The sequence below is a fragment of the Sus scrofa genome, chromosome 6 (genome assembly GCF_000003025.6).
Source record: "Sus scrofa isolate TJ Tabasco breed Duroc chromosome 6, Sscrofa11.1, whole genome shotgun sequence".
Taxonomy (NCBI): Eukaryota; Metazoa; Chordata; class Mammalia; order Artiodactyla; family Suidae; genus Sus; species Sus scrofa.
The window spans coordinates 111,559,140-111,586,242 of record NC_010448.4 but is presented as its reverse complement, the minus strand read 5'-3'; the positions used below and the strand labels follow the sequence as shown (position 1 = coordinate 111,586,242).

Sequence of the window (27,103 nt, the reverse complement as noted above, 5' to 3'; positions counted from 1 at the left end):
CTTGAATTCTTGGGTAGCTGTCTACACAATGTTGGTGGGAGTGCAAAATGGAGTGGTCACTATGGAGAAACAGTATGGAGGTTCCTCAAAAAATTAAAAATGGAACCATCGTATAGTCCAGCAATCCCACTTCTGGGTATTTATCCAAAAGAGCAGATATCAGGATCTCAAAGAGATATTTGCATGCTCATGTTCATGGCAGTATTATTCACAATAGCCAAAATGTGGAAACAATCTAAATGACCACTGACAGCTGAGTGGTTAAAGAAAATGCAGTGTATACATACAGTGGAAAACTATTTAGCCTTTAAAAAGAAGGGAGTTCTGCAACACGCAACAACATAGATGAACGTTGAGGGCATTGTGCTAAGTGAAAGAAGCCAGAACCAGAAAGGCAAATATTACTGGATTCCACTTACATGAGGCATCTAAAATAGTCAGTCTTAGAATCAATGAGTGAAATGATGCTTAACAGGGGCTGGGGAAAGGGGGAAATAGAGAGTTACTAATCTACGGGCATAAAACTTCAGTCAAATAAGATGTTCTCCAGTTGTGCAGGACTCACTGTACCCATGGTCAACAATAATATAGTGTGCACTTTAAAATCTGTTAAGAGGGTAGATCATCGTATTTCCAGATGCTCTCTGGGCTGGGCTGTTGCCTTGCAGCCACCGAGGCCAACAGAGGACAAGCCAGAAGTGATGGGCTCGGAGCCCTGGGACAGGGGCTTCATGAGTGTGCTGGCTATTAAAACAATCAGAGTTCTTCTAACTCTGAAACTGGTGAACTCTCACTGCCCTAGAGCTGACTCTTTAGAATAATGGGAGCTCTGTGTCTGGGAGGAAGTCTGGAGATGATTTGGTGCTAAATTTTTTTATTTTATAAATGGATTAAATAAAGCCCTGCGTGTCTTGTGAAGTCACACACCTGCTTTCGGGTGACGTCTCTGCTGATATAGGGAAGAACCCTGTTGTAGTCCCATACATGGGACTCTTTTCACAGAAAATGAAGCCAGTTTCGCACATTCCCTCTGCATGCCGAGCAGCTGAATCTACTCCTGGAGGGAGTCCAGCATAAAGGTTAAGAGCACAAGCTCAAGCCTCAAACTCCCAGGCCTGGAATCCCATCTCTGTCCCTTTAGAGTCATATGACCTTAACCTTCTCAGCTTCCTCCCCTTATATGCAAAATGGAGATAATAAGAGTGTTAGGTCATAGACATGTTATGAGGACTAAGTGCAGAAAATACCTGTGAGCCCCCTGTGTCTAGCTCATGGTGTGTTCACAATACATTTTAGCAATCATTTTATTGCTCTTGATATTACTTTATATTACTTGCCTCCATCTTCTGGCATCTAGGATGGAAATGTTAATAACTCAGCCAGGGAGTTCCCGTTGTGGTACAGTGGTTAACGAATCTGACTAGGAACCATGAGGTTGTGGGTTCCATCCCTGGCCTTGCTCAGTGGGTTAAGGATCTGGCGCCGTGAGCTGTGAGTAGATCACAGACGTGGTTTGTATCCTGCATTGCTGTGACTTGTGGTATAGGCCAGCGGCTGCAGCTCCGATTCACCCCTAGCCTGGGAACCTCCATATGCTGCGGGTGTGGCCCTAGAAAAGGCAAAAAAGACAAAAAATAATAATAAAAATAATACTCAGCCAGATGTTTGTTTTTTCTGGCATGGAGTGTGCATAAAACAAGTATTTGTTGAGAGAGTGGCAAAGGAAGGAAGAAAATAAAGAATGTGAAGCACCCGAGATGTTTCTTCATTGGCTCCCATTCTGAAGTGTGGAAATGTGTGAGGTATTTCTTTTCTGATTGTGAAATATGCAGGAGCACTTTTAACAATAACACAGGAACGCTTAAAAAGGAAGATGTGTGTCTCGGTGTGTTTTAAGCAGGGCAGACACTCCACGAGGTTTGCCGTTGTTTCTACTGCTGAACTCACTTCATACGCCTCTCAGGATTCCCATAGTGAGTGTCTCTGTGTATAAGTCAAAGGTACATAGAGAACAGAGGCAAAGTGCTTTCCCTTAAGGAGCTTGCAAGTGGGAGAGACCTTTACACGTTAATTTGTGTAACAAAGGAAGCTTCTGTAGATGGCGGTGTAAGGAGTAGGAGCCTGCACCCTACTGCAGCAGGACCACCTGGGGTGGATCCAGCACTTGGCAACTTGGTGACCTAGGTGAGTTAATAATCTCTCTGGGTCACGCTCTCACTGTTAAGTAGGAATAGACATAAGTACATTCCCGATAAGGTCAAGGAATGAATGAGTTTCTCTACGTAAGGGGCTTAGCCTGGGCTTTGCCTGCCTTCCAAATGAATGATAACTGTGACAGTTCAGAATGCAACCACTATGAATATGGAGAGCTGAGGTCATCAAGGTTAGACCTGAAAGAAGGAAGAGGGAATAAAAATGGATGTGGCCTCTTCCTGGGACTTTTAGAATGTGTGTAGGACAGTTCTGAGTTGCACAGGCAGGCATATTTCAGTGAGCACTGAATGGGAGGAGTTAGATGGGATCCTGTAAGAATGAAAAGCAAATAGAGGTTTTGAGGAGGAGATTGGCATGGGCAAAGTTATTTTTTAATGATTAACTTGTATTAATATTTGGATGGAGATTGAAATCAGGACATCTGTTTGGAGACCATCATGGCGATAGTCTGGACTTTGATGTGCTCAGGATCCTGGCAGGATCAAAGGGGGGGTTAATTAAAAAAAAAAAAAGAAGGAGTATGAGACATAGATGTCAGAAGGTGACTGCTGAAACAGGCATGGGGAAGAGATGGGGGAATGTCAAAGTCATAAGCCCGACTGGTGGATAAGCCTGTATAATAGGCACCCAGGTGCGAGTTCAGAGGGATGAGTGGTTTGGGGAAAAAGGCTACGAGCTTCTATCAATTCTAGTCACATTTGATCCAACAGTAGGACACCCATGTGAAAGCTAGAATTTGGAGAAACAGAATGAAGTCCAGGAGAGGTCAGAACTAAGCTTATGCGTTTACTTGGGACTGAATCAAGGATAGGTGAGAGGGAGGGATGGAAGAGAGGATGAAATTTTGGCGGTGATGGTGTGGCATGGGTGAGGCAGGATGATGTGCTAGGGCTCATGGCTGTGATTATCAGAGGAGGTGACATATATGGTGGCACTTATGGGGGATGATGAAATACAACATAAATGGGGAAAACTCGGGGACTGTCCCATTTCCTAGAATTTCAAAGCCAAGATGGACACTAAGACACTTTGTAGATGAGGGAATTAGAGCTCAGTGGAGCTGAGTTCTTTGGTTTCCCTTGAAGTAGCCGTAGAATCGGACCTGCCCCTTTTTTGATATTCTCACTTTACAGGCTGCTTGTCCTGACTCTCAGCACCTAGCTGCATTGGGTTCAATCTGTCCTCTATTGTATACAAAGCATGCTGGAAAGTCCTGGGTCCCTCTGTACAGGAAGCCTGCACTGGGCCATGGGCAAAGCACAGAACCTGCATCAGCTAGAATGAGGCTCCTTGAAAAGGAGTGCTCAGTACACTCAGTGATGTTAGCTCTTGCCCTGTTTCTCTTTTTCATGTGTATTTCCTTTAGTTAATTAACTAATTTTGCCATCTTTAGAAAATGAAATAAGCAGCTTATTCATACACTCCTTTCTCTGCATGCATGTTAATTTAATAATTATTCCACTCTTTGTAATACTGCTTCTCAAAAGATACTGAAACGACATACTGCTTTAGAGGACAGGGCTCTTAATCTCAATAACATCTATAGCTTAATGGTTAAAGTGCTTATTTTTTTAAACCACGTCAGTGAAATTCAAAATAGCCTTTTTTTTAAAACCGTGATGCCCTGTGTCTGAACCATTTGTACAACTTCACGTAATTTTAGTGAAGGGATAGCCATTTGAGATCTTAACCTTTTTATGAATTCCTTATGAAGTCATAGAAATCTTAATACCTTTCTAATTTTATTCTTGAAGGAAACAATTTGGAAAATGCCAAGGACAGAAACATAGGAAACATTTAACATAAACTGAAATCATTAATACTTAATGGAAAAACATAATCCATTCTGAAGCATTTTAAAACAGCTACCATAAAATCATCCCTTCTAGGAGGTGTTAAAAAACAAAATTCATCTGAGGAAGTTTGACGATCTAATTGGCTTTTTTAAACGATTCATGAGTTGGCCAGCATCCCATCCAGCCAGGGGAGTGGAGCTCTGAGGAGAGTGGACAGGATGGAGGCTTTCTTAGGCAGAGAGAGGAAGGGTTAGGAAAGAGCGGATTGAGCGGATTACTTCATCCACCTTTGGTGGATTACCTCATCCGTTCTGACTAGAAAATTCCAAACTGACAGGTTAAGACTACATTCTTGGGGGAGATTGCAACTGCAAGTGGATTAGCTATTAAGTTGTTGTTTGGTGATGAGCTTAGCGCAAGTGACTCCGTTTTGGACCTCTTGTTTCTCTTTTAATGGCGGGTGAGAAGTTCTTCAAAACGCAAGTTGAAATAGTCTTACTCAAAGAAGGACTTGATGGAAAGAGACACTGTAAAACCCAAGGATTAGCTGGAAGTGGGGGTGAGAATCAAATAACTTCAGCTTAAATGCTGTTTGTCATCACAGATTTCTACTAAGCTTGCTCCCACATCTGGCTTCCCATGGGACTGTTGGGGCAGAAGTTCTTCTGTGTTGTTTATTGCTTGCTGGAGGGAAGGGCCCTTTCAGGCTTTCTTCAATTTCAGTGTTGCCAAAACCAGTTCTGAAATAGTTGTCACTATCAGTTGGCCAAATGTATTTGCTGAAACCCCTTTTGTTTTGAACCCCATGAGGCCCAAGGTCAAGACATACTTGGATGAACTTAAGGTTAACATAATTACAGGGCCTTCTTTTGCAAGCTTCTAAGACTATTTCATTATGTTCTGCCTTCTTCTCTCTTCTCCCCATTACTGTGTTCTCTTGCTGATCACTCTTGAGCTGTCTCAAACCCCCTTCCTGGGTGGCAGCAGCCCACCCAACCCTCCACCGTTAGCCTCCACTCTGTCCTGAGGCTCATAGGAGGGAGGAAAAAAACCACTGAAATGCTAGACTTGGATGCTGAATTCTGGGGCCAAATCCTAGTTCCATCTCTAGTTTTGCAATCCTGGGCAAGATACCTAAACTCCTCTTTCTCCTTTTTCAAAAAATTATCTTCTTATTTTATCAAAGTAATGCCTGCACTGTTAAAGTGTCAAATACAACAAAAGTTCCTTTAACTGGTCTTCTCTTAAATGATTTCCCTGATTAAGCAACTCTTGCCCCTCCCTAGATATAAGCTACTGACCGATGCTCCCAGCCAGCTTGCTCGCAGGGCCTTACCTGCTGCACCTCGAACCCACCAGTAACGTCTGACACCACCAGTGAGGTTGTGTGTGGATCAGGAGTCGTGTTTGTTTCCCTACCTGTTGTACCCATCGTACTTATTCACAGAATTATTCAGTTTATTTATAAATTATATAAAACCAATGACATGGGAATGCATAAGAGTTACTATTTCTATGAAAAATTTTTGGAAGGACTCCAAGTTGAGTTACTAAAAATAAAACACTGCAGAATCAGGTGTCAAAATATAGTGGTAAAATATTAGGGAAGAACTCAAACACATCTGAGAGGATTCCACTTTATGTCTTTAAGTTCTCAATCTACTTTAATGAAACAGAAACTAGGAAATATAGATGATGATGATGATGGATTTGGTTTATGTAAAAAAGTGAAGAACTGGAAATTTATAGTTCTTCTATTCCATAAGCGGAAGTCCGGGTCATATTCCCATATCCCAGAGATTCTTCTGGTATTAGATTAGCTGAAGTTCCCATAAAATGTTCCCCATCATGTCTGATATTTAATCAGGAGTCAGTACATATTAGCTGTTACTGTGATTATCTTTGACTCAGGTGAGTTTAGAAGAAAAGAAAAAGGAAGGTAAGGTGAGACCAAACCAATATTACAAAATAAAAAGTCAGAATAAGCTTAAACCCAGCTTAAACTCAGTTGAATATCATCCAGTAAAGGACCTAAACTTCACTGTAATAATTTTTTTGCATCAAAATATCTTTATGTAAAATAAGAAGGTTTTGATAATCACATTTATGAAAGGTATAGCTGGAGAGGAAAAAAAATCATTCATGAAATGTAACCCTGTTTCAATTTTAGCAACAAATTACCACATAGCCTTAGGAAACTGCTCCACCTTTTCTGATTTTTTATTCCCTGTTAGGTAAAGATGATGATAACCAACTGAACAAATGTATCTTGTGGCCAGAAGAATTACTTTCAGAGAAGTACATGGAGGGTATGTTTGTGTTCCCTCGCTTGAGTGTGAGCCCCGCTTGGCTTGGTGTGCTGCTCATGCTGTATAGAGCTCTCAACACTCAGGAAAAGGATGGTGAAATGCTATTTTTTAAAAAACCCATTTCCCATCAAAGCTCTAGACTTGTTCACTTAGTATGGTGCTTATGCCAAGTTTCAATAGGTGAAACGTGCTTTACCACTGGAAACAAAAATGATTCGGAATAGTCATGTGTTGAAGGGAAAAGACCTTGTTTATTAGATGGCCACTCAATTACGCCTTTAATACTGCAGTCAATCTCATAAGCACAAGATAAGGACAGGGACACTGGATGTGAGGTTTGAACTCTTAAGAATTTTAGGGGCTCTGGACAAACCCAGGTATTATGTGTGGTAAGCCTGCATGCTGACACTTAAAGCCATTTCCACAGCTGACCATGGAAAAATGTTCATGGTTATTTAATAGATGATCCTGTAGCAAGAAAGTCAACCTATGTTGATTGTATGGATTGAGCTCAACATCCTAGGTAGTTATTACATTAAAAAATGTATAAGAATATTTTTTCATGTGTTTGCCAGCAAACGCAAAAGACCCGAATAGACTGTTCTCCAAGGAAGATATACAGATGGCCAGCAAACACATGAAAAAATGCTCAACATCGCTGATTATAAGAGAAATGCAAATCAAAACTACCACAAGATACCACCTCACACCAGTCAGAATGGCCGTCATTAATAAATCCACAAATAACAAGTGCTGGAGGGGTTGCGGAGAAAAGGGAACCCTCCTGCACTGTTGGTGGGAATGTAAACTGGTACAGCCACTATGGAGAACAGTTTGGAGATACCTTAGAAATCTATACATAGAACTTCCACATGACCCCACAATCCCACTCTTGGGCATATATCTGGACAAAACTCTACTCAAAAGAGACACATGCACCCGCATGTTCATTGCAGCACTATTCACAATAGCCAGGACATGGAAACAACCTAAATGTCCATCAATAGATGATTGGATTCGGAAGATGTGGTATATATACACAATGGAATACTACTCAGCCATAAAAAATGATATAATGCCATTTGCAGCAACATGGATGGAACTAGAGAATCTCATACTGAGTGAAATGAGCCAGAAAGACAAACACCATATGATATCACTTATAACTGGAATCTAATATCCAGCACAAATGAACATCTCCACAGAAAAGAAAATCATGGACTTGGAGAAGAGACTTGTGGCTGCCTGATGGGAGAGGGAGAGAGTGGGAGGGATCGGGAGCTTGGGCTTATCAGACACAACTTAGAATATATTTACAAGGAGATCCTGCTGAGTAGCATTGAGAACTTTGTCTAGATACTCATGTGGCAACAGAACAAAGGGTGGGGAAAAAAATATAAATGTAATGTATACATGTACATAACTTGATCCCCTTGCTGTACAGTGGGAAAATAAAATAAAATAAAATAGAATAAAACTGTATAAGAATAGCAACAATTTAGAAGATATAGTCAAACTCTTTAAAGGGTTATGCATATTTACTATCACTATATATAACTGTATACATAACCGTTACTGTTACTGGGAAGTGAGAAAGGAAGCTTTTTTATTTTTTTGTTTTGTTTTTTTTGTTTTTGTTTTTTTAGGGCTATACCTGCTGCACATGGAGGTTCCTAGGCTAGGGGTCAAATCAGGGCTGTACCGGCCTATACCACAGACACAGCAATGCAGGATATGAGCCACATCTGTGAACTACACCACATCTCAGGGCAACACCCAATCCTCAGCTCGCTGAACAAGGCCAGGGATTGAACCTGCAACCTCATGATTCCTATTCGCATTCTCTTCCCTGGGAATTCCAGGAGGCTTTTTTTAGGAGATAGTTTATAAATTAAAAAAAAAAAAAAAAAAAGGTATTTACTTTCCTGTCTTTATCATATCCTTAAAATTAACATTAATTCATGTGATCCTTTGAAAAGAACTACGACAGTTTAATTCAATGCATATTTATAAACAACACTAAACTATGTTTGGGGAAATCATAAAGAGGAATAAGACTGAATTATCACTGTTTTCAACAAGTTTACTGTGTAGTATAGGACATGCGTTCACCTCACTATATACATTAGTCTGTGATGAGTGGAAAGCCAAGCTAGACGTTTGAAATTGTATCTAGTCCAGAAGTATAATTTCATTATTATACCCCAGTGTCAGATTTCCTGAGACCCTTGAGAAATTGACAGAAGATAGTTTCCTGGGTCTGGGGAGAGGCATTGGCAAATCGCTGTCCGATGGGTATAGAGTTTCAGCCATGGAAGGTGAAAAAGTTCTAGAAATCTACTGTACTATATTATGCTTACAGAAAACATCCTGTCTTATGTGTTTTTTACTACAATAAATAAAAAAAAAAAGAACAAAAGAAATGGGCAGATGACCTTGGCAGCGTTATCGCTGAGCCATCGTGGAGATGGGGAAAGAGCTCGCTGTGTCTACATTTTGAAAGGAAATGACTTAATCCTTATGAACTGAGGGCTTAGAGGCAATACCTAACAAGAACAATTTCTCATGCAATCAGTAAGCAACTTAGCAGAGTATCATAAGAGATAAAGAAGCAGTCGCATTTGACTTTTTGAATAGCCATTTTTTCCACATCAATTTAATTTCCTTCCATGGTTACGTGGCAGATTATATAAAAGATGAGATGTGCTGGATAAAATCAGTTTTGTATGGCGGAAGATTTGGGTTCCAGCCTAAACAATATTGTGATCACCAAGCCACAGAAGTGTGACCTTAATCATGCTCTTGTTACATGGGTAAACAAGCAGTTACATCAGAGTGAGTTGAAGCAGTGGATTACATATCACGTCCCTCCCTGCGAGGATCAGTTGTACTGTGGGACCTCTAACTTATTGATGAGCAATACAAATGGCTTATAAACGCCTTCATCTAAAATGCAGAAATTACTAAATCGAGCAGAGCTGCTGATACCTTATCCCACGAAAGTCAGGACCATACAGTAAAACTCACAATTCCTTGGATATAATTTTTTTTTTGTCTTTTTTTTTTTTTTTTGTCTTTTGTTGTTGTTGTTGTTGCTATTTCTTGGGCCGCTCCCGCGGCATATGGAGGTTCCCAGGTTAGGGGTCCAATCGGAGCTGTAGCCACCGGCCTACGCCAGAGCCACAGCAACGCGGGATCCGAGCCGCGTCTGCAACCTACACCACAGCTCACGGCAACGCCCTGGGATCGTTAACCCACTGAGCAAGGGCAGGGACCGAACCCGCAACCTCATGGTTCCTAGTCGGACGGGAACTCCTTTTTTGTCTTTTTAGGGCTGCACCCACGGCGTGTGGAGACTCCCAGGCTAGGGGATGAATCGGAGCTACAGCTGCTGGCCTACATCATAGCTACAGCAACACTAAATCCAAGCTTCAAGTGCAACCTCCACCACAGCTCATGGCAATGCCGGATCCTTAACCCACTGAGTGAGGCCAGGAATCAAACCTGCATCCTCATGAATACTAGTCAGATTCATTTCTGCGGAGCCACAACGGGAACTCCCATTGGCTATACTTTTTAAATCATTCTAAGCATAGACTAGCATTTAATTGACATAGGTATAAACTGGTATGTTTTAGTACTAATGAAATTTGGTGAAAATTAATTAGAAAGGCAAGAGCTAATAAGATCTTTGTTTCAATTAAAGTTAGAAAAGCAAGGTTATAAGTGAGTCACACTACTAGCAGCTTATTTAAATGGAGCAAAATAGCAGGAGAGAGAATTAATCTTACCATTGCTTAAGCCTCATCATTCTTAAGTACTTGTTCAAATTGTTATCAATGTACTTTGAAAGGGAAAACCAAGGCAGTATGTAAAGACCAAAACATTACATATACATATAAACCTATATTAACATATAGTTTAACATATGATATATTATATAATACATATAAAATTATGTGTTGTATAAAATACATAGTTTAATAATATTAATCAGTATTATAAATTATATATTTATAATATGTTTTTTGCAAGAAAAATTAGAAGAGTATAATCTAGAAAGTAAAAGTCTGAATAGCTGTCTAATTAGCATCTTGTGGTTCCCTAGAATTGTTCTCAGAATGAGTTGGGGTTCATCTCTCCCCAGGGATGACTAAACCAGAAGAAATATGCTGTGTTACATTTAGCAACTTCCTCTGGCAGAAAGAGGTCATCCTTCATTATCAGGATGAAAAGTCATTGACTCCAGGGAAAACCTCAGAATTTCTTTCTTAGAGCTCAACACTACAGAATAAACTACCAGTAGTTCTAGATGATATAACTATGCATGGGATCGCTTCCCTCAAAGAGCTTTTGTCCTTTTACCCTAGATTTCAGTTCATTTACTCTTCCAAGCATCACAAACCAAGGTATCCAATCGTGGGCCACTGGGTATTCCACAGAAGGAGATTTACATGGCATCAATCCCAAGGATCAGTTTTACCTAAAGAGATCTATCCCGAGTCCTCAAAATCTTAAGCAGAAACTGTAAGTGTACATTAATACTTTGATATGTTATGGAGAATAATGCAAAGAATCCAGGGAAATCTTCTTCCTTGTGATGGATGTTTTCAGCTCCACCTACCCCAGCGGTCCCTGGCAGATGATAGAGGCACAAAGCTCAGACTTTTTTTATGGCAAAGTTTGAAGACAGTGCCAGATTTCCTAACATTGAGAGGTAACCAAGCCTGTCACTTCTTGAATAGCCCAGAGACACAGGGATGACGTTCCATTTCACGATTCTCTCCCTCCTCATAATTTTCTTGGATAGAAATAAGATATTAAAGACTTTGAGGTATGTTGATATGGAAACTTTCTTAAATGCCTTTGGATGTAATAGTAATATAAGGATTTTCTCTCTGTTCTCTTCCAGGATGGGGGCCTATAAATTACTTGCAGCCTATACCCAGAATCAGTGAGTAAACTCTCTGTAATGTTTGGGTTTTAGGTAGTTATAGATAAGCAGAGCAAAAACCACAATATCCGAAAACTCCATAGTGTTGCCTTTAAATATCTGTTCTTTTGATGATATCCATCACCAGAAAGCAAAGCCTAGGGGGCATCACTGGGGTATATAAAGCCTTGAAGGGCGGGGGAGAAAAGCAAGCAAATTGTGATCCTTGCCCTCTAGAAATTTACAAAGGACGCAAAGACTGAAGATAGATTTCAGTTTTATCTAGCTTAATGAACAATTAATGTCCATCTTATTTGAAAAAGTTCACATTTTTCCTATTTTTATTTTAAAAGTATTTAAACCTCCCTGGGCACTTTGGACTATATTCATTATCTTACAGAAATGGCTTCCTCTAAGAATTCAGGGGCTTCCTGCTGTGGCGCAACGGGATCGGCAGCGTCTCAGCAGCGCTGGGATGCGTGTTCGATCCCCGATCCAGCACAGTGTGTTAAGGATCCGGTGTTGCCGCAGCTGTGGTGTAGGTCACAGCTGTAGCTCAGCTCTGATCCCTAGCCTGGGAAATCCACATTGCTATAGGGCAGCCAAAAAAGAAAAAAAAAAATCAGTAAAACCTTATGAGTTCAGATATTGCTATCGAAAATTTTTGACAATTTGACCCAATTGTCAAAAATTTCAAAAAGATGAAATTTACCTTTGAATTGTCTGCAAGGAATGAATTTGACAATAGAGGGAACACCTGTAACTTATTTAAAAAGGATAATTGTTTTCATGGCTTTGGCATATACAGTGGTCTTTAGGCAAAATGATTCAGCTATAAAATAAGGATCCATGTCATTAAGTAGAGGTCTCTTTAGGCAGACTTTATTGGCAGATCATAGTATTGAAAGTAATAAAACTGTATTGCTTTCAATAAATGACTTCCATAATTCAGAGCACATCCCCCTTTTCCTCCCCAAATTCATTATTGCAGTCTAATGAAATGTACTATTATGTTATATGTGAATGCAAACATTTGTTACTAGAAGAGGATCAGTTCCAATTATCTTATTTTTAAAATTTACAAATATCAATTTACATTTTTTGGATGCTTCTCTGTAACATTGATCACCTGGATAACAGTCATGTATTTATTTTTACAAGAGAAATGATATATCATTTTCTTTCCTTTTCCATGATTTTATACAACAGGTAATTTTTTTACATTTAAAACTCAATATTTTCACAAAGCAGGCAAGACAGGATGATAGTGAAGATTTAAGGTGAGAAAAAAATAACCTCAAAATCAGATCATGCCCATACTGGGGCATGTTGAAAAATCAGAGCAGTAATTGAATCACCATTCATTCATTCGGTCCTTCAGTCATTCAACAAACACTTAGCCAGGGGCCATGTTATTGTTTCAAGGTGTGTAGAGGTATATAAAACTGTCTTCTTGTCTACATTGTGCTGACAGTCCGCAAGTTGAAACAGAGATGGAGACAATTTTCTCATGTGATGTGATGCGTCATCCTTATAAACAGTGTTTTGGGAATACAGACATGTAAAATTAAAATCTGACTGGAAAAATTGGGGAAATATTCATAGCAGGTATAATATTTGAGCTCATTCATTTTTTAAAAAAAGCGTAGAATTTCTACATGTAAAGAAAAGAAGGACATTTCAAATCAGTATAGAGAATACATGGATTGCTTAAGAAAAATAGAGGAGACGTTAGTTGTAGAGAGCTGAGGATATAGGGTAACAGTATATGATCTATAAAAGGTATGTTATAAGAAAATATATCCTGAATGATTGGAAACAGCAGTGGGAGCTCACAAAAAGATTTGAGAGCCATCTGCAGAGAGTTGAAATGTGAAGAAATAGGAATTGATAAGACTATTTGTGGACAATCCAGAGAACTTTTAGGAACACAGAATAGAATCAGCTTCTCCCTGTTAGAGGAGAGAAGGGGTAATAAATAAATAAGTAAATAAATCAATAAAAATTTGAAGGTGGACATAAAGAAGTTTGAGGGAGGTTATGCTTAAGAGCTTCAATTTCTCCCCAGCCTTCTGCTGGAGAAGCATAGGACGTAAACTAAGAGGACACAAGTTTGAATCTTAATTCAGGTGCCTGTGAGTGATGTCACATGGACAGGTCACGTAACTTATGTACATTTCATGTCATCTTCACCTCACTGAGCTCCCATCTATAAAGTGAGGATAACAATACATAGCGTATATAGGTTATTGAGGTTATTAAAGGTAAGTTATGCACAACATATGCACATAAGATGCTCTACAGACAAAAGCTGCTAGATGACTACCATCTATGAATAGGAGCTTTTCCCCAGGGAGAGAGAAAAAAAAACTTGCAATGAGGAATGACAACCAGAAAGGGACATGTAGGAGGAGGCTCAGCAGGTTAAAAACCCGACATGGTGTCCATGAGGATGTAGGTTCAATCTCTGGCCTCAGTGGGTCAAGGATCTGGCATTGCCTCAGGCTGTGGCGTAGGTCACAGATGCAGCTCAGATCCTGCATTGTTTCGGCTGTGGGGCAGCCCGGTAGCTGCAGCTCTGATCAGACCCCTGGCCTTGGAACTTCCATATGCCATGGGTATGGCTGTGAAAAGAAAAGAAAAGAAAAGCATATGCAAAAATATTTCTAAGCAGAAGTAAGAGCCCATTTTTAATTCTTAAGCAGAAGTAAGACTGTGCATGTCCAGCCATATCTATGGGCTCCAGAAGCAGCCAAAATGGATGATTTGATGACCTGGGGCTGGGGAAGGTCAAAGCAGCCTCTGCGCCTTTGAGGAAACAACTGAAAATGTTGATCAGTGCAGAGCCCAGGAGCTTGGAGGCCTGTGCTGCATCCTCGACACCAGGTTGGCAGAATACTGTGTTTTCTCTCCACGCTTAGTTGCCTGTGAGCCTAAGGCCCTTGTCATTATCAGGGAACAGTGTTGAGTTGCCAAAGTCCCCACAGTTCTATGTTTTCCTATCACCTAGTCTCCAGACACAGGCTACTGCGTAGAGATCCGCCAGACCCTTACCTGCCCCTCCTACCCTCTCAATTCCCACCCTTGGCTCACAGTCCCTGCCACAGACTCCCCTCTGCACACAAGGCAGTGAGAAAGGTTTCCTACTCCCTCTGGAATAAAAAGTTGGAATTTGAACCAAGTGAAAAGGAGCTCGACTGCATGGTACTCGTCCTTCATGCTGTCAGCACCGGTTCTAGACTCATTTCAGAGTTCACGACGTGCAACAGGCAGGACCATGCTTCCTCTCCCACCCCAGGAAGTGGGTCATCTCATCAGCCAGAGGATAATGTACAGTGTCCTCTTAAGATGCTTCATGAGCCTTGGAGACCCCAGGAGAGAGATGCCAAGATCCATCTGCATAGTCACTAAACTTCCCTCGGAGGGAGATTCGAATTGCTGGAGGGCATCCTTCTATGCCAAATGGCAGCAATAAAGAGAATCTAGGCTCTCTCTTGCCCATTATTGACTCCTGTTTTAACTAATGTAAGACACACTCCTCTTCAGGGAACTTGGTTGATTCATGTAATTACTCACTAAAGACCTGCTAATTCAAGGTGCCAGCTACCATCCAACATCTTTAAAGATAATGAGTCTTCCATGAATAATATCTGAAGAATGAGAAAAACCCTGTCAAATTCAGACAAAAGTATAGGTCCCTGTGAAAATGTAAGTGGGGTTGGGAAGCCCAGAGCTCTTTCTTCTCTCTCCTCCACCATGGTTCCCAAAGCCCACTCTTCTGTGAATGTCACGGAGGTTACTCAGAACCCACCTCTAAGCACCTTGTTTCCTATACACTCGAGAGTGAGGCCTTTCTTTTTGTGTTGATAGTATCTCTCCGGAGGAGGGGGCAGCCTTTGAGGAAGCTAGTGTGTAACTTTCAAGGAAGTGCTGTACCCAGCCACCCCTGCAGGGGACTGTGGACAGTCAGCCCACAGACTGGCTCCCATTGTGAAGCTTTGTGTTTGGTAGATGCATTCTACACAGTTCTGGAAGGGACTCTTGTTTCTGTTCCCAGTGTCCTTGTGCATCTCAGATGCATGAGCAGATCACAGACTTTTCCACAAGTGGGGATTCCAGCCCCCCACTGGGCAGGGCTCGGGGCATTTTCCAGGACACCCAGCCCTCAGCTGCTCTGAGGAATGAGACTTGAGAAGGTGCTATGGTGTTATAGTCAAGGTCAGGGTTATTATGAAGGTTCAAGTGTGAAGCGGGCACTTAGCCATGCTGCAAATGTCCCTATCAGGAGCTTGAACTTGCACGTGCCTGGGGACAAGCTTGCCATTGTCACCCAGAACACTCTCTCCTATAAATCCAGGATTACCAAACCTGACAGGAAGGGATGGTTAGAGACTTTTATACAGCCTTCCTGAGCTTATGTGGGAACTAAGTCTTACAAATCTTCTAAGAATTGATGAACACGATGATATATATAGAAAAATGCAAGATAAACCTTCAGATTCATGGCCTAACTGTCTCAACTGTAAAGCCCTTGTGCTTCAGGATTTTAAAAAATTGCCCTTTGCCTGCCTTACCTGCACTTAGACAGACTCCAGTATTCAAACAGCTTGCAAATCTGCCGTTATCCCACATCCATCAAAGCAGTGGAGGTGTCGGGGTCTTTTTCTTTTGTGGAAGAAGTGGGTGTGTGTCCATTATTATTCTTGTCTGGGAATAATTGACCAAGAAAAAGTGGCATCCCACAGTTAATTTAGCTGTTCTTTTCAATATCTTCCTGGTACCTGAATTACATGAACATATTCTTTGAATAAGCTGGTCTGTTTTTCCCCTTCTCGTTGAGGTGCAAAGTAATCTAGAGGGTCAAGGTTTCCAATCTTTTTCTCTTGCATTAAAATGATCTGTCATTTCCATTGTGACTACACCCCAAAGTCAATTTTGGGTCTCATTAAAGTGCCCTATAGAATAATTCAGTGGTGACAGGATGGAATTCTTCTCAAAGTGTAACTACTCCCCTTGCTGGCATACTGTAGCAATGACATTCATCTTTGAAAACTGAATCCTGACTCGGAGCAGGGGTCTTTTGTTTGTTTTTTTGAGTGGTTTTTTGGTGTTTCTTTATCTTTATGCTTTTGAATTTCACAATAAATTCAAGCTTAATCTAATGAAACTGTATGAATTAATGTAGTCATTATATATTATAAACCAGGTATGTAAAAATTCAATAGAACGGGATTTGTTTTTAATGTCTGTCCTGCCTGGAAAGTAGGGAAATATTCTGAGTGACATTCAATGTGGAAGCTTTCTTTTAAAATACTAGGACCTTTTAATTTTTTAAATTAATGTGCAGTTTATATGCAATAAAATGCACAGATCTTAAGTATTCAATCCAATGGGTTTTGACAATTGTATACACTGTGTAATGGCCACTCAAAATAAGATGCTGAATCTCACACCCTAAATATTATCCCTCTTGACCCTTTCCAGTCAATTCCAATTCAAGACCCCACCACTTCCCTCCCAACCCTTCATCTTCTCTCTACTTCCCAAACAATAATTTTCTTATTTCTATTACCATAGTTTAGTTCAGTCTAATCCTGGATTTTAAATGAATGGACACATACAGCATGTATGCTGTAAATACTCCATTCACTTACCATAATATTTTTGAGATTGTTGCATGTATACGTGGTTCATTCCTTTTTATTGCTGAGTGACTCTGTTGTATGACTAAACTACAAGTCCTTTATCCTGTTTTTGACATTTGAGTTGTTTCTAGTTTGGGACTTTTATGAAAAAGACTGCTCTGAAAAGTCCTGTATAAGTCTGTGAATAACTTGTTTCATTCCCATTGGATAAACTCCAACAAGTGGAATTGCTAGATCATAAGGTAAATGTTTAATTTATAAGAACCTGCCCAATAGTTCACTAGCAATGTTCAAAGTTCCAACTGTCCCTTTTCCTCACCAACGGTGGGTAGGAAATGGTACCTCTCGTGGAATCTGCAGATCTCTGGTGGCTATTGATCTTGATCATCTTTCTATGCTCTGTTGCCTATACGTATATCTTCTTCAGTGAGATGTCTGCTCAAGTTTTTTTCTCACTTTTACTGGGTCACTTGTTTATTGCTGATGGTAGGACTTCTTCCTATATTCTGAAAAGCCCTTTGTCAGACACAAGTATTGTAAATATTTTCCCAGTTTGTGGCTGGTCTCTTCATTTTCTTTAAGTGCCTTTTGATGAGCTGAAAGTTTTAAATTTGATAAAGAACAGTAAATTACTTTTCCCTTTCATGATTATTGCTTTCCAGTGTCCTAAGAAATCTTTGTTTACCCTGAAGTTGCGAAGGTTTTCTGCTATTACTCAAAAAGTGGTGATAGCAACTTTTTAAATTGGGAATAATAACAAGGACCATTTGCTGGCAGATAAAGAGGCATGTTTGTAATGACTGGAACACAGGGCTATCTCTGCACTTTTATCAACTTGTGATTACTTGTTAATTTCCAGGTGTCTCCTTGATTTATCCTCTTTTTTTCTGAGAATGAGAAAGTAAGTCTGGATGTTTTGAGAATTGTCAGGATTGCAGTACTAGGAAAGAAAGTGCAATGGGAGGTTTGAACTTCCTATGTATGACAATGACTTTAGATAATGATCTTTATAGTACAAGTGATTTTATAGCATTATTCACTGTCCTTGAGCAATGACTTCAGTTCCAGGGAGCCCGACCTTGCTATTCCTATTCTTTATCCTTATCTCTGCGGTAAGAGGATGATACCAAATTATCAGACTTCCCTCATAATATCTTTTGTTGCCTACGTTGATTTAAATATACAAACCTTGTAATACATTAAATATATGCAATGTATTATGCAATATATACAAATTTAAACATACCAAATTTGTAATATCGTAAATATATAATATATAATATATATGTGTGTATTCTTATTACCTTTATTAAAGTGATGCTCTAATCTTACCTAGGCCTAAGGAAAACTTTGATATTTATCTCTTTGATTAATATATATTGATCCATACTGTGTGCTAGGCACTGGGTCTGCTGTGGTGAACAGACCGGGGATCCACCGTTAGGGGATTCCTATCTAATTGAGGCAATTTAGCCAAGTAAACAAAGGCATTGTTTTGATTTTGTTAGATGCTCTGCAGGACATTACAGGGCACTGTGAATGACAGTGACAGGGGGGACCTCAGGTAGGGAGCCCTGCCTAAGCAGGTGACATCTCACTGGCGACTTGGGTTGAGAGGGACCCAGCCATGTCACTAGTGGGGGAAGAGCAGTCTTGCAGGAGAAGCAGTGCAGGTGACAGCCTTAGGCAGAGAAGAGCTGGTGTGATCCAGGCGAGAGTAGAGGGCAGTGAGCAGAGGAAAGAAACAAGATAAGGTGAGCTGGGAGAGAGGTAACAGCAAGGTCATCGAAGGGCCTCAGTGATCCGCATCAGGGGTCAAGCTGATGAAGGCTACCCTACCTAGAAGCAAAGCACATTCCTCACAAAGTGAGCTTGGGATGTTCAGAGATCTGACAAGGGACATTCATTAACATGATTTTGTTTTAGAATCCCTCAAGTGTAGCTTATAAGTGGTGATGGATGGCATGAGGCCTGGAATGACAGGGTCACTCATTGATGTTCATTGACTAGAGGTGAGGTCCAGAGACATGTGGAGCAGAGAGGAGCAGGCCAAGGAGATTTGGATTAAGAAACCACCTAAGGGCCATGAGGTGCCTGTGCATGGACATGGTGAAGAAGCCAGGAGAAGACCAGGAGTCCCAGGGTTGAGTTGAGGCACAGTCTGGAGAAGCAGTGAGGTCCTGCCATAGAGCATGGGAAACTGTATCCAATCACTTGTGATTGTAATGGAACATGATGGAAGATAATATGACAAAAAGAACACGCACACACACACGCACACACACATACACACACACACACACACACACACACACACATATATATACATTGTGTGTGTGTGTGTGTGTGTGTGTGTGTGTGTGTCACTTTGCTGTAAAGCGGAAATTGGCTGAACATTGTAAATCAGTTATAATAAATTTTTTTTTTAATTTAAAAAGAAAAGAATGTCCAGGGGTTCCCATTGTGGTTCAGTGGTTAAAGAATCTGACTAGAAACCACGAGGTTGTGGGTTCAATCCCTGGCCTTGCACAGCAGGTCAAGGATCCGGCATTACTGTGAGCTGTGGTGTAGGTCGCAGATGCGGCTTGGATCCTGCATTGCTATGGCTCTGGTGTGGGCCGGTGGCTACATCTCCGATTCGACCTCTAGCCTGGGAACCTCCATAGGCTGAGGGTACAGCCCTAGATAAGACCAAAAAAAAGACCAAAAAAAGAAGAAAAAAAAGAATGGCCAGAAGTTAGGATGAAACCATTTGCGGGACACCGCATCTCACATGCGCTCGCAGTTATAGCTCATTCTCGGGCAGGTGATATGGATTGAAGGGAGAGAAAATGGAAGCAGGAAATTCTACTAAGAGGAGTTTTAAAAAATTGGTTTGAACTGTGCAGAGTAATAAATGAGAGGAAGACATGACACCAAGAGTTGTTGTGCCAAGATTTCTATCAGTCAGGTTTGCTGTGGGGTACAGGAGCCCTTGCATGATTCCTCCTGTGACCTCAAGTTACATCCTGCCTTTAGGAAGTGTAGACACAACATGCCAGCATGTATTCTTTGCCACAGAGTCTTCTAGAGAGAGAGGACTGTGAGTGGAACCTACCTACGTGGCTCTGGGCAGGCAGATGACTGAGCTGGGTGCAGGGTCAAGCAGTATCCTCTCCCTGTCTGTGCCCCCAATGGCCAGGCAGCATTAACCCTTCTTTTCTTAGATAAGCATTCCCTTCCCCATCTCCTAAGGATGCACAGTGCCTGCACAGACCTACACACAGCTCCCTCTCTGGAGATTATCTAAACTTGGAAAAACAAAAAGTGTCTTCTCTCACCCCAGAGACTGGAACTCTTTGAAAGGTGTCAGAATGACCAAATATGGGACAGATACAGAGGGCCGACTGTACTACCCATTTTATATAATTTGAGCATCCTTGGATTTTGGTATCCATGGGGGCCCTGGAACCAACCCCACCTTGGGTATAGAGGGATGACTGTACCAGGATGGTGAACTTATAAAGGAGCCGGAATATAATGGTTACAAAAATGTCTTAGCGGGAAGGTAGAGAATGTTAAAACCTCTTTTGTTGTTGAGCTGTAGGGTCAAATTGGATCTCTGTAAATGACAATAAATAAAATCTAGGGTGGAGGAGACACTCAGATGGAAATAAATATTCAGGAACAATTAGCTTCATAGATGGGAGACAAAAGACTCAATGTAGAGATAAACAAGTAAGGGATGAAAGAAAGAGTCTTTGGTGACATGTGCAGTAGGGATTGATAAAGAAATAAACCACACAATGGTAAAGAGAGAGACGCTAAAAGAATGGTGAGAACTGGAAAAGCAATAAGGGTATGGCAGAAAAAAATATTTAAAACAGGAAAAGATCCCCTCTGGTCTTTATAGTGTGTGTGCTGAAAATATTTTTCAATCAATCATTGTTCAATTTAATTTTTTAAGGAAATGAACTGTAGTTCTGGCATAAATCCTCTAGTTTTTGATTCAGTGTTTCTGAAGTCTAAAAGTAAATCTGTAGATAAGCTCGCTTGTTTTGCCATACTTTGAGGGCTCTTTTACAACACTAAATATATTTTTGTTGAGTTGATTGCAAAAGCATTAGTTTTAACAGATCTGTGATTCTTTAAAAGGTTTTCCATTCATTGTATTAGATATTTTTCATACCTCCTAAGGCTAAATATGGCTTCTTGATATCACTGTGGAACATGGGAACATAGAACTAATTTCCTCATTTGACTTTTAAATTAGTTTTGTGTGTATGTTAACTAAAATTGAAATGTTTCCATTATGAATAATGCCAAGATGAACTGGTACACTCCATTGATTTTAATGAAGGGTACATGTTCTTGCAGACTTGTGAATGATGACATGGTAGCATAGTACTTGAATCTTAGTATTTAATACTTGCTGCTCTTAACATACTTTACTTATGATACTACTTACCACAATCATAGCTTTTTACTTTTATGAACACAATTGAACTTAAAATTTTTGTTTCATCAACTTTTCCAAGGGATTGATATTACCAACGGTGTCCTTTTTTTACATAAAAGCAAGAGTTGACAATCAATATATTAAATTTCAATTAGCTAACATTTACTGTATGATTATTATTTGAAGACACTGTACCAGGAGATTAATTTTCAAAGAATAAACAAGTCACCTAGATAATTGAAACTTTAAAATGAAATTTTAAGTCTTCACTGATTATAACAAAATGTATGTAATAAATTAAATATCAGAGAATACTTACTGCTAACATATACAAAAGAGTGGAGCAACTAGGAAAAATCTGAATAAGGAGGTCAATGGCTTAGAACCTCAAGTAAGGGCCTTTGCTAATTTTTCCTAAACCAAGGAGTCCTTTCTTGAGTTAAATCTTTAATGGCTCTTAGAAGAGTAAATTTTGTTCAGATACTTACAAACTTATTTAACTTTCACGTCATATATTCAGGGCTTCAAGCTCAAGCTGTGGTTTTCTTGTTTGATTATTTTTGCTAATTTTTTCATGCCAAACAAGAAATCAAAGTATTAAAGTATATTTAAATTAATAACTTCATTCAATATTAGAAGGGCCTAATAATTCATGAATGTACTAATGTTGTATGTTAAAGAGCTTTGAGATGAACAGTGAATCCCACATGCATAAGAGGCTCTGAAAATTAGCTATTGCACAAACTTGGCAAGTGGTTTACACTGTGCAAATTCATGCAGTGAGAAATTATGAACACCATTTTACTTGTTACTAGATATATTGCAGGTGTCATGAAAGCCTTTACTAAGTCCTTTATTTCTTTTTCCTTTTTTTTTTTTTTTTTTTTTTTTTTTGGTCTTTTGTCCTTTTTAGGGCAGCACCCGCAGCCTATGGACATTCCCAGGCTAGGGGTCCAGTCGGAGCTATTGCTACCAGCCTACACCATGGCCACAGCCACACCAGATCCCCGCTGTGTCTGTTAACCTACACCATAGTTCATGGCAACACTGGATCCTTAACCCACTGAGCAAGGCCAGGGATCGAACCCGCAACCCCATGGCTCCTAGTCAGATTCGTTTCCACTGAGCCATGAGGGGAACTCTGAAAGTCCTTTATTTCATAAGCAACCTTCTTCCTTTGGCTCCTGTTCCCTCCCTTGGGCTTTACAAACCTTCGGACTCTGGAATCTGATAGAAACTAGGCTCAAGCCCTGGCCCTTCGCAGGCCCTTGGGCAGGTTGTTTAACCTCTCCAAGCCTTAGTTTCTGTATGAAACACAAATATATTAAGAGTTGTAGGGATTTTTTTTGGAGGAATGGAAATGTTTTGTTTTGTTTCATGGACATTTGGACCATTCTAAATTCATGTAGAGAAGTATTTAAAGATACAGGTATAAAACATGTTTCCGAGAGTTGCTTGGGGGCCATATTGAGAAGACGGTTATTTCAATGACTGATGTGCTCTGGATGAGAATCTGGAGGCTCCGAGGAATTGCCTTTCCTGTCTTCAGCCCACTGGTCATAGATGTGGACTTAGGATTCAAACCTAAGGCTGTGAGACCACAAACCCCACACTCCTCCCATTCCGCAAGCCCTGTCTCTATGCCTGCAGAACAGAGGATCACTCCAGGTGATCATAAGAGAACATCTGTCTTAAACAAAGCTTACAGTTACTTCAAGTCATATAATAGCCATACATGGTCAATATACTAGGTTAGCCAAGTGCACAAGGAGAGAGGGACTTTTTTTTTCTCCATATGCCGCTAAAACAGTAATAGTGTAAAAGAGGACAATTGAGAAAAAAAACCCAAAAAACTCATAGACCATGAGAGGTGACATCACTTAAATCCCCGGGCTTAAAGCCAAAGATTCTAGGCCCTGCTTTCAATGGTCAAGTATCATTTTGTGATCAGGTACATGTATTTCATATGAAAAGAAAAACATAATGTATTTTCAGACATGTTATAAACAAAATTGATTACTGAGTATAATTATATTTAAGTCAAGAACCTAGAAGCCAAAAATATAACTGCAACATCTAAAACATATAAGCCTGCAACAGAAATCTGAGGTTAAAGGATGATACAAATGAAAACAATAAAACTATTACCTTGTTACTTTATCTGGTTTAATTTAGAACCTATGCTTTAGGTTTCACCTTGAAGGCTTCTGGATCTAACAGTGTATTTCTGATGCAACCCAAAGTAAGTTACCATGGATTTGATTCTACCAAAGGCAAAAAGCAAGGAAAAGAAGAACATAAAAGAGATGAGAAAATATTTTTTCACAATTCAATCATATGAAAGAACTTCAGAAGTAGCTTTTGGAAGACCTGTTTCTAAAAGTATTTGATGGTACCCTTTTTGACAGAGCCACAGAATAATAAAAGCTTATTTAATTTAATTTTCTACTCCATTACTCCCCAAAGCACAGGACCAAGTGAAGGAATGCCCTCACAGATTGCATGCCACATGTCAGAAATTTATTACCATACTCACTGGCATTATTTCACCCATTTTTCTGCAGTGTTTTCATTCTAAACTGAAGGAAGGGAAATGATATTGAAACCTAGATCTTAGTCTGATGGTGACTTGGCAACCTCCATTAATCCAAAGATCTGTGCTCATTTTGTTACTGAAGGATCCTGAACAACAAATTGGAATTACCCAGTATTCATCAAGCAATAATGCATTCAGAACACCATGCTAGAGTCTGTGGGCAAAGAAAAAGATGAGCCCATCAAAAGAGTTTAGATGAACAAACATCCTAGGAGTTAGTTCTGTACCATGTTCACAGATGACCGAGGCCACCAATTCAAGGAATGGTCTCCTGGGGCCACAAGCTAAACCGTTGTAAGTTTCTCACCCATAATGTGGAGGCCAGAGGGAGATAAAATGGTCTCTAAGATTCTATGACTGGATTGGAGTTACATGTATACATAAGGAGCACCAAAATGTTAAGTAGAACACAACAGGGCATCCTTTCCTCTCCTGATGTTTAGAGTGAAAACCCACCTCAAATTTAGAAGTATGTTTCTGTATGTGTGAGAGAGAGGAACACAGGAAGAAAGGGAGAGAATGCTTGCAAGTGATTCTCTGGATTTCTAATTTGGACTTTTGGTATTTTTGACAAAGGGAAAAAGATATCAACAAAAAAGCCAAGAGCCTGCCATAACCCTTTGTCTTAATATTGAAGGGCCATTGGAGTTCCCATTGTGGCTCAGAGGGTTAAGGACCCAACATTGTCTCTGTGAGGATGCGGGTTCAATCCCTGGCCTTGCCCAGTGGGATAAGGATCTAGCGTTGTCTCAAGCTGCAGCACAGGCTGTAGATGCAGCTCTGATTTGACTGGCTCGGGAACTTCCATATGCCATAGAGTGCAGCTGTAAAAAAAGAAATAAGATTGAAGGGCCATTGAAGATCGACTCTCTTCATGATGGAAAGAGAGATACAATTAGAAATACCAATATTATGGATTTCCTCCTGTACATTCAGCACTGTGTTGGGTGCTAAAGGAGTAAGAGAGCAGGGGAGGAAGGTGGAGAAAGAAATATATACAGGAGAACAGGTTGGGGGTGTGTGAGAATGAAGGCATGCCTCCTGGCCAAGCAAGGAGCTTGTTTCACAATTTTTTTTGCAATTAATTTTCATTTTTTACAATTAAGTGTTTTCCACCTAAAGAAACCTGCTCAAACCACACTGTTTCTGAGCCAAAATTGTTATTAAGTTGTAGAGAATCACAAATAACATAAAGATCTAGTGCTTAGTCCTAATATAGCATGTTTCAGGGAAATAGGTGTAAGTGGTGGCAGGGGGAGATGGTGCTTTTCAAATATCTGATACTATCCAATTTCTGACTGATTAGTTATTGTTGCAACCACTTAAAAGGACCACTTGACCACTCCAAATTACTTCTCTAGTTAGGTCGTTCTCGAAAATAACCATTTCCTACCTCCTCTGGTTTGAAATTTCATCTCCCAAGCCTGTCTTCCATACTACTCCCCCTCCCTGCAGGACCTGGCTTTAAGTTTCAGAGAAATTCACAGCAGCTGCCTACTGAAAACTATCTCAAATGCCTCTTCCAAACCTGTCAGCCAGTTTGTTTCTGTTCCCATCCACTCCTCCTTCCCTCCTGTTAGATCAGAGACTGTGAACCCACCTGCCATCAATGGTGACTTCTGCCCAGGCTCTGGGTCCCCTCTATTCTGAACTCCCACAAACCTCCTTAAATGAGTGACTCTCTTGTTCAGCTACATCTTCAGCCACCTCCTCTCTATGGCTGCTTTCTATCAGTATTCATGTTCTAGTGCCTCCTTTAAAAGAAAGATAGAGAGAGAAAGAAAGGAAGGAAGGAAGTTTTTCCTGAACCTTGTACCTTCTTCCTACTATGGCTCTTTCTGTGTCTCAAAAGAGTTTTCTGCATCCTTCCTCACCCCCCTGGCCACCCCCTTGATCATACCAGTCTGGCTTCCGCCCCAGCCACTCCACCAGCTTGCTCTTGCTGATCTCCGAGTTGTTCAATTCAAAGGACACTTTGTGGTCCATCTGACTTGAGGTCAGGGTCTTTTACCTTATCACTTTCTCCTTGAAAAAAATGCCTTTTCCTCCTCCCGCTCTCTTCTTCCTTCATCCCTTTGAGGAGCTGTTTTCTTCCATCTGAATTTTATACCCTAGATTCTTCTTTGCTCACCTCTAGGTCTACCCGGCTTTTTAATCTACATTTTCCCTAGTGATTTCATCCACTCCCATAGACAGCCTTTCTTCCCACTTGCTGTGCCCATACCATCAGCGCCATCTAACCAGCTGCCTATCCAGGTACCATTACTGTATCCCCCTCAAGCCTGCCCTGCCTCCAATATCCCTCAGTCAATGTCCCCTAATTGCGACTGCTGGAAACTTGGTACGTGACACTTTGCCTCTTCTTTCGCCCTCATATTCAGATACAGGTCCTATCAGTTTTATCTCTAAAATATATATTTGCTCTCTCTCTGTTTCTCTACCCGCCACCTCATTGGCTCGGAAAATATCCACCCAACTGCTCCCTTCATGCCTCCGTTGGGCTCCTTTCTATCCTGTTGTCCATATCACAGCCAGAATGAATTTTACCAAATGCAGATCTGGTGTGTTGTTCCACAGTTTGAAATGTCTCAGAGACTTCCCGCTGTCCTTAGAAGAAAATGCAGTTTCCTTTACATGGTCTTCTGCCGTCTACCCTTTGCTCCCAGCTCTCTAGCCCACTTCCTGTTCCACTGATCTGACCATCCCTTCTGTTGTCTTGGGCTTCTCTCAGCAGCTTAATCACAAAAGCTTCTTCATGTTCCTTTATCCCTGAAATTCTACCCCTGCCTCACCCCACCCATCCCTCCCCACATCCATGCTTTGCCTTGGGGTTCCGATGAAATATCACTTCCTCCAGGAAGTTCTCTAATCTTCCCAAGTCCTCTGGACTAGATTTCCTTTCCTTGCTCTTCCCTCTTTTAACCCCCTCTATGTCATTACCTCCGCTACCACTTTTGTCATTGTGTCATTATCTGGGTAATTCTGTGACTTATCTTCCCATCCAGACTGTATTCACCCCTGAACCTCCATCTGTTAGTATAGGTTCTAATACATAGAAGGCCTCGAAATTTTTTGCTGAATGAATGAAGACTGCTACAGCTCCTCTTTTTCTTTCTCTCTTCTAAAATCTACTTCCCAGCCACTCCAAGTTTATCTCACATAGCTTTCTCAT

At 40.5% G+C, this 27,103-nt stretch overlaps 1 protein-coding gene across 4 annotated transcripts in view; it reads left to right on the top strand.

The window, feature by feature from the left end:
• The window catches only part of CHST9 (carbohydrate sulfotransferase 9), a 389,155-nt gene that overhangs the window by 263,169 nt on the left and 98,883 nt on the right, over positions 1-27,103 (top strand). For 3 of the 4 annotated variants that reach the window (XM_021096201.1, XM_021096200.1, XM_021096199.1), the window contains one exon: positions 11,232-11,273. In XM_021096201.1, coding sequence (XP_020951860.1) covers positions 11,232-11,273 — 42 coding nt within the window. Of the gene's footprint in view, positions 1-10,828; positions 10,847-11,231; positions 11,274-27,103 lie in introns of those variants that run through there. The other variant, XM_021096202.1, reaches the window with a different exon arrangement.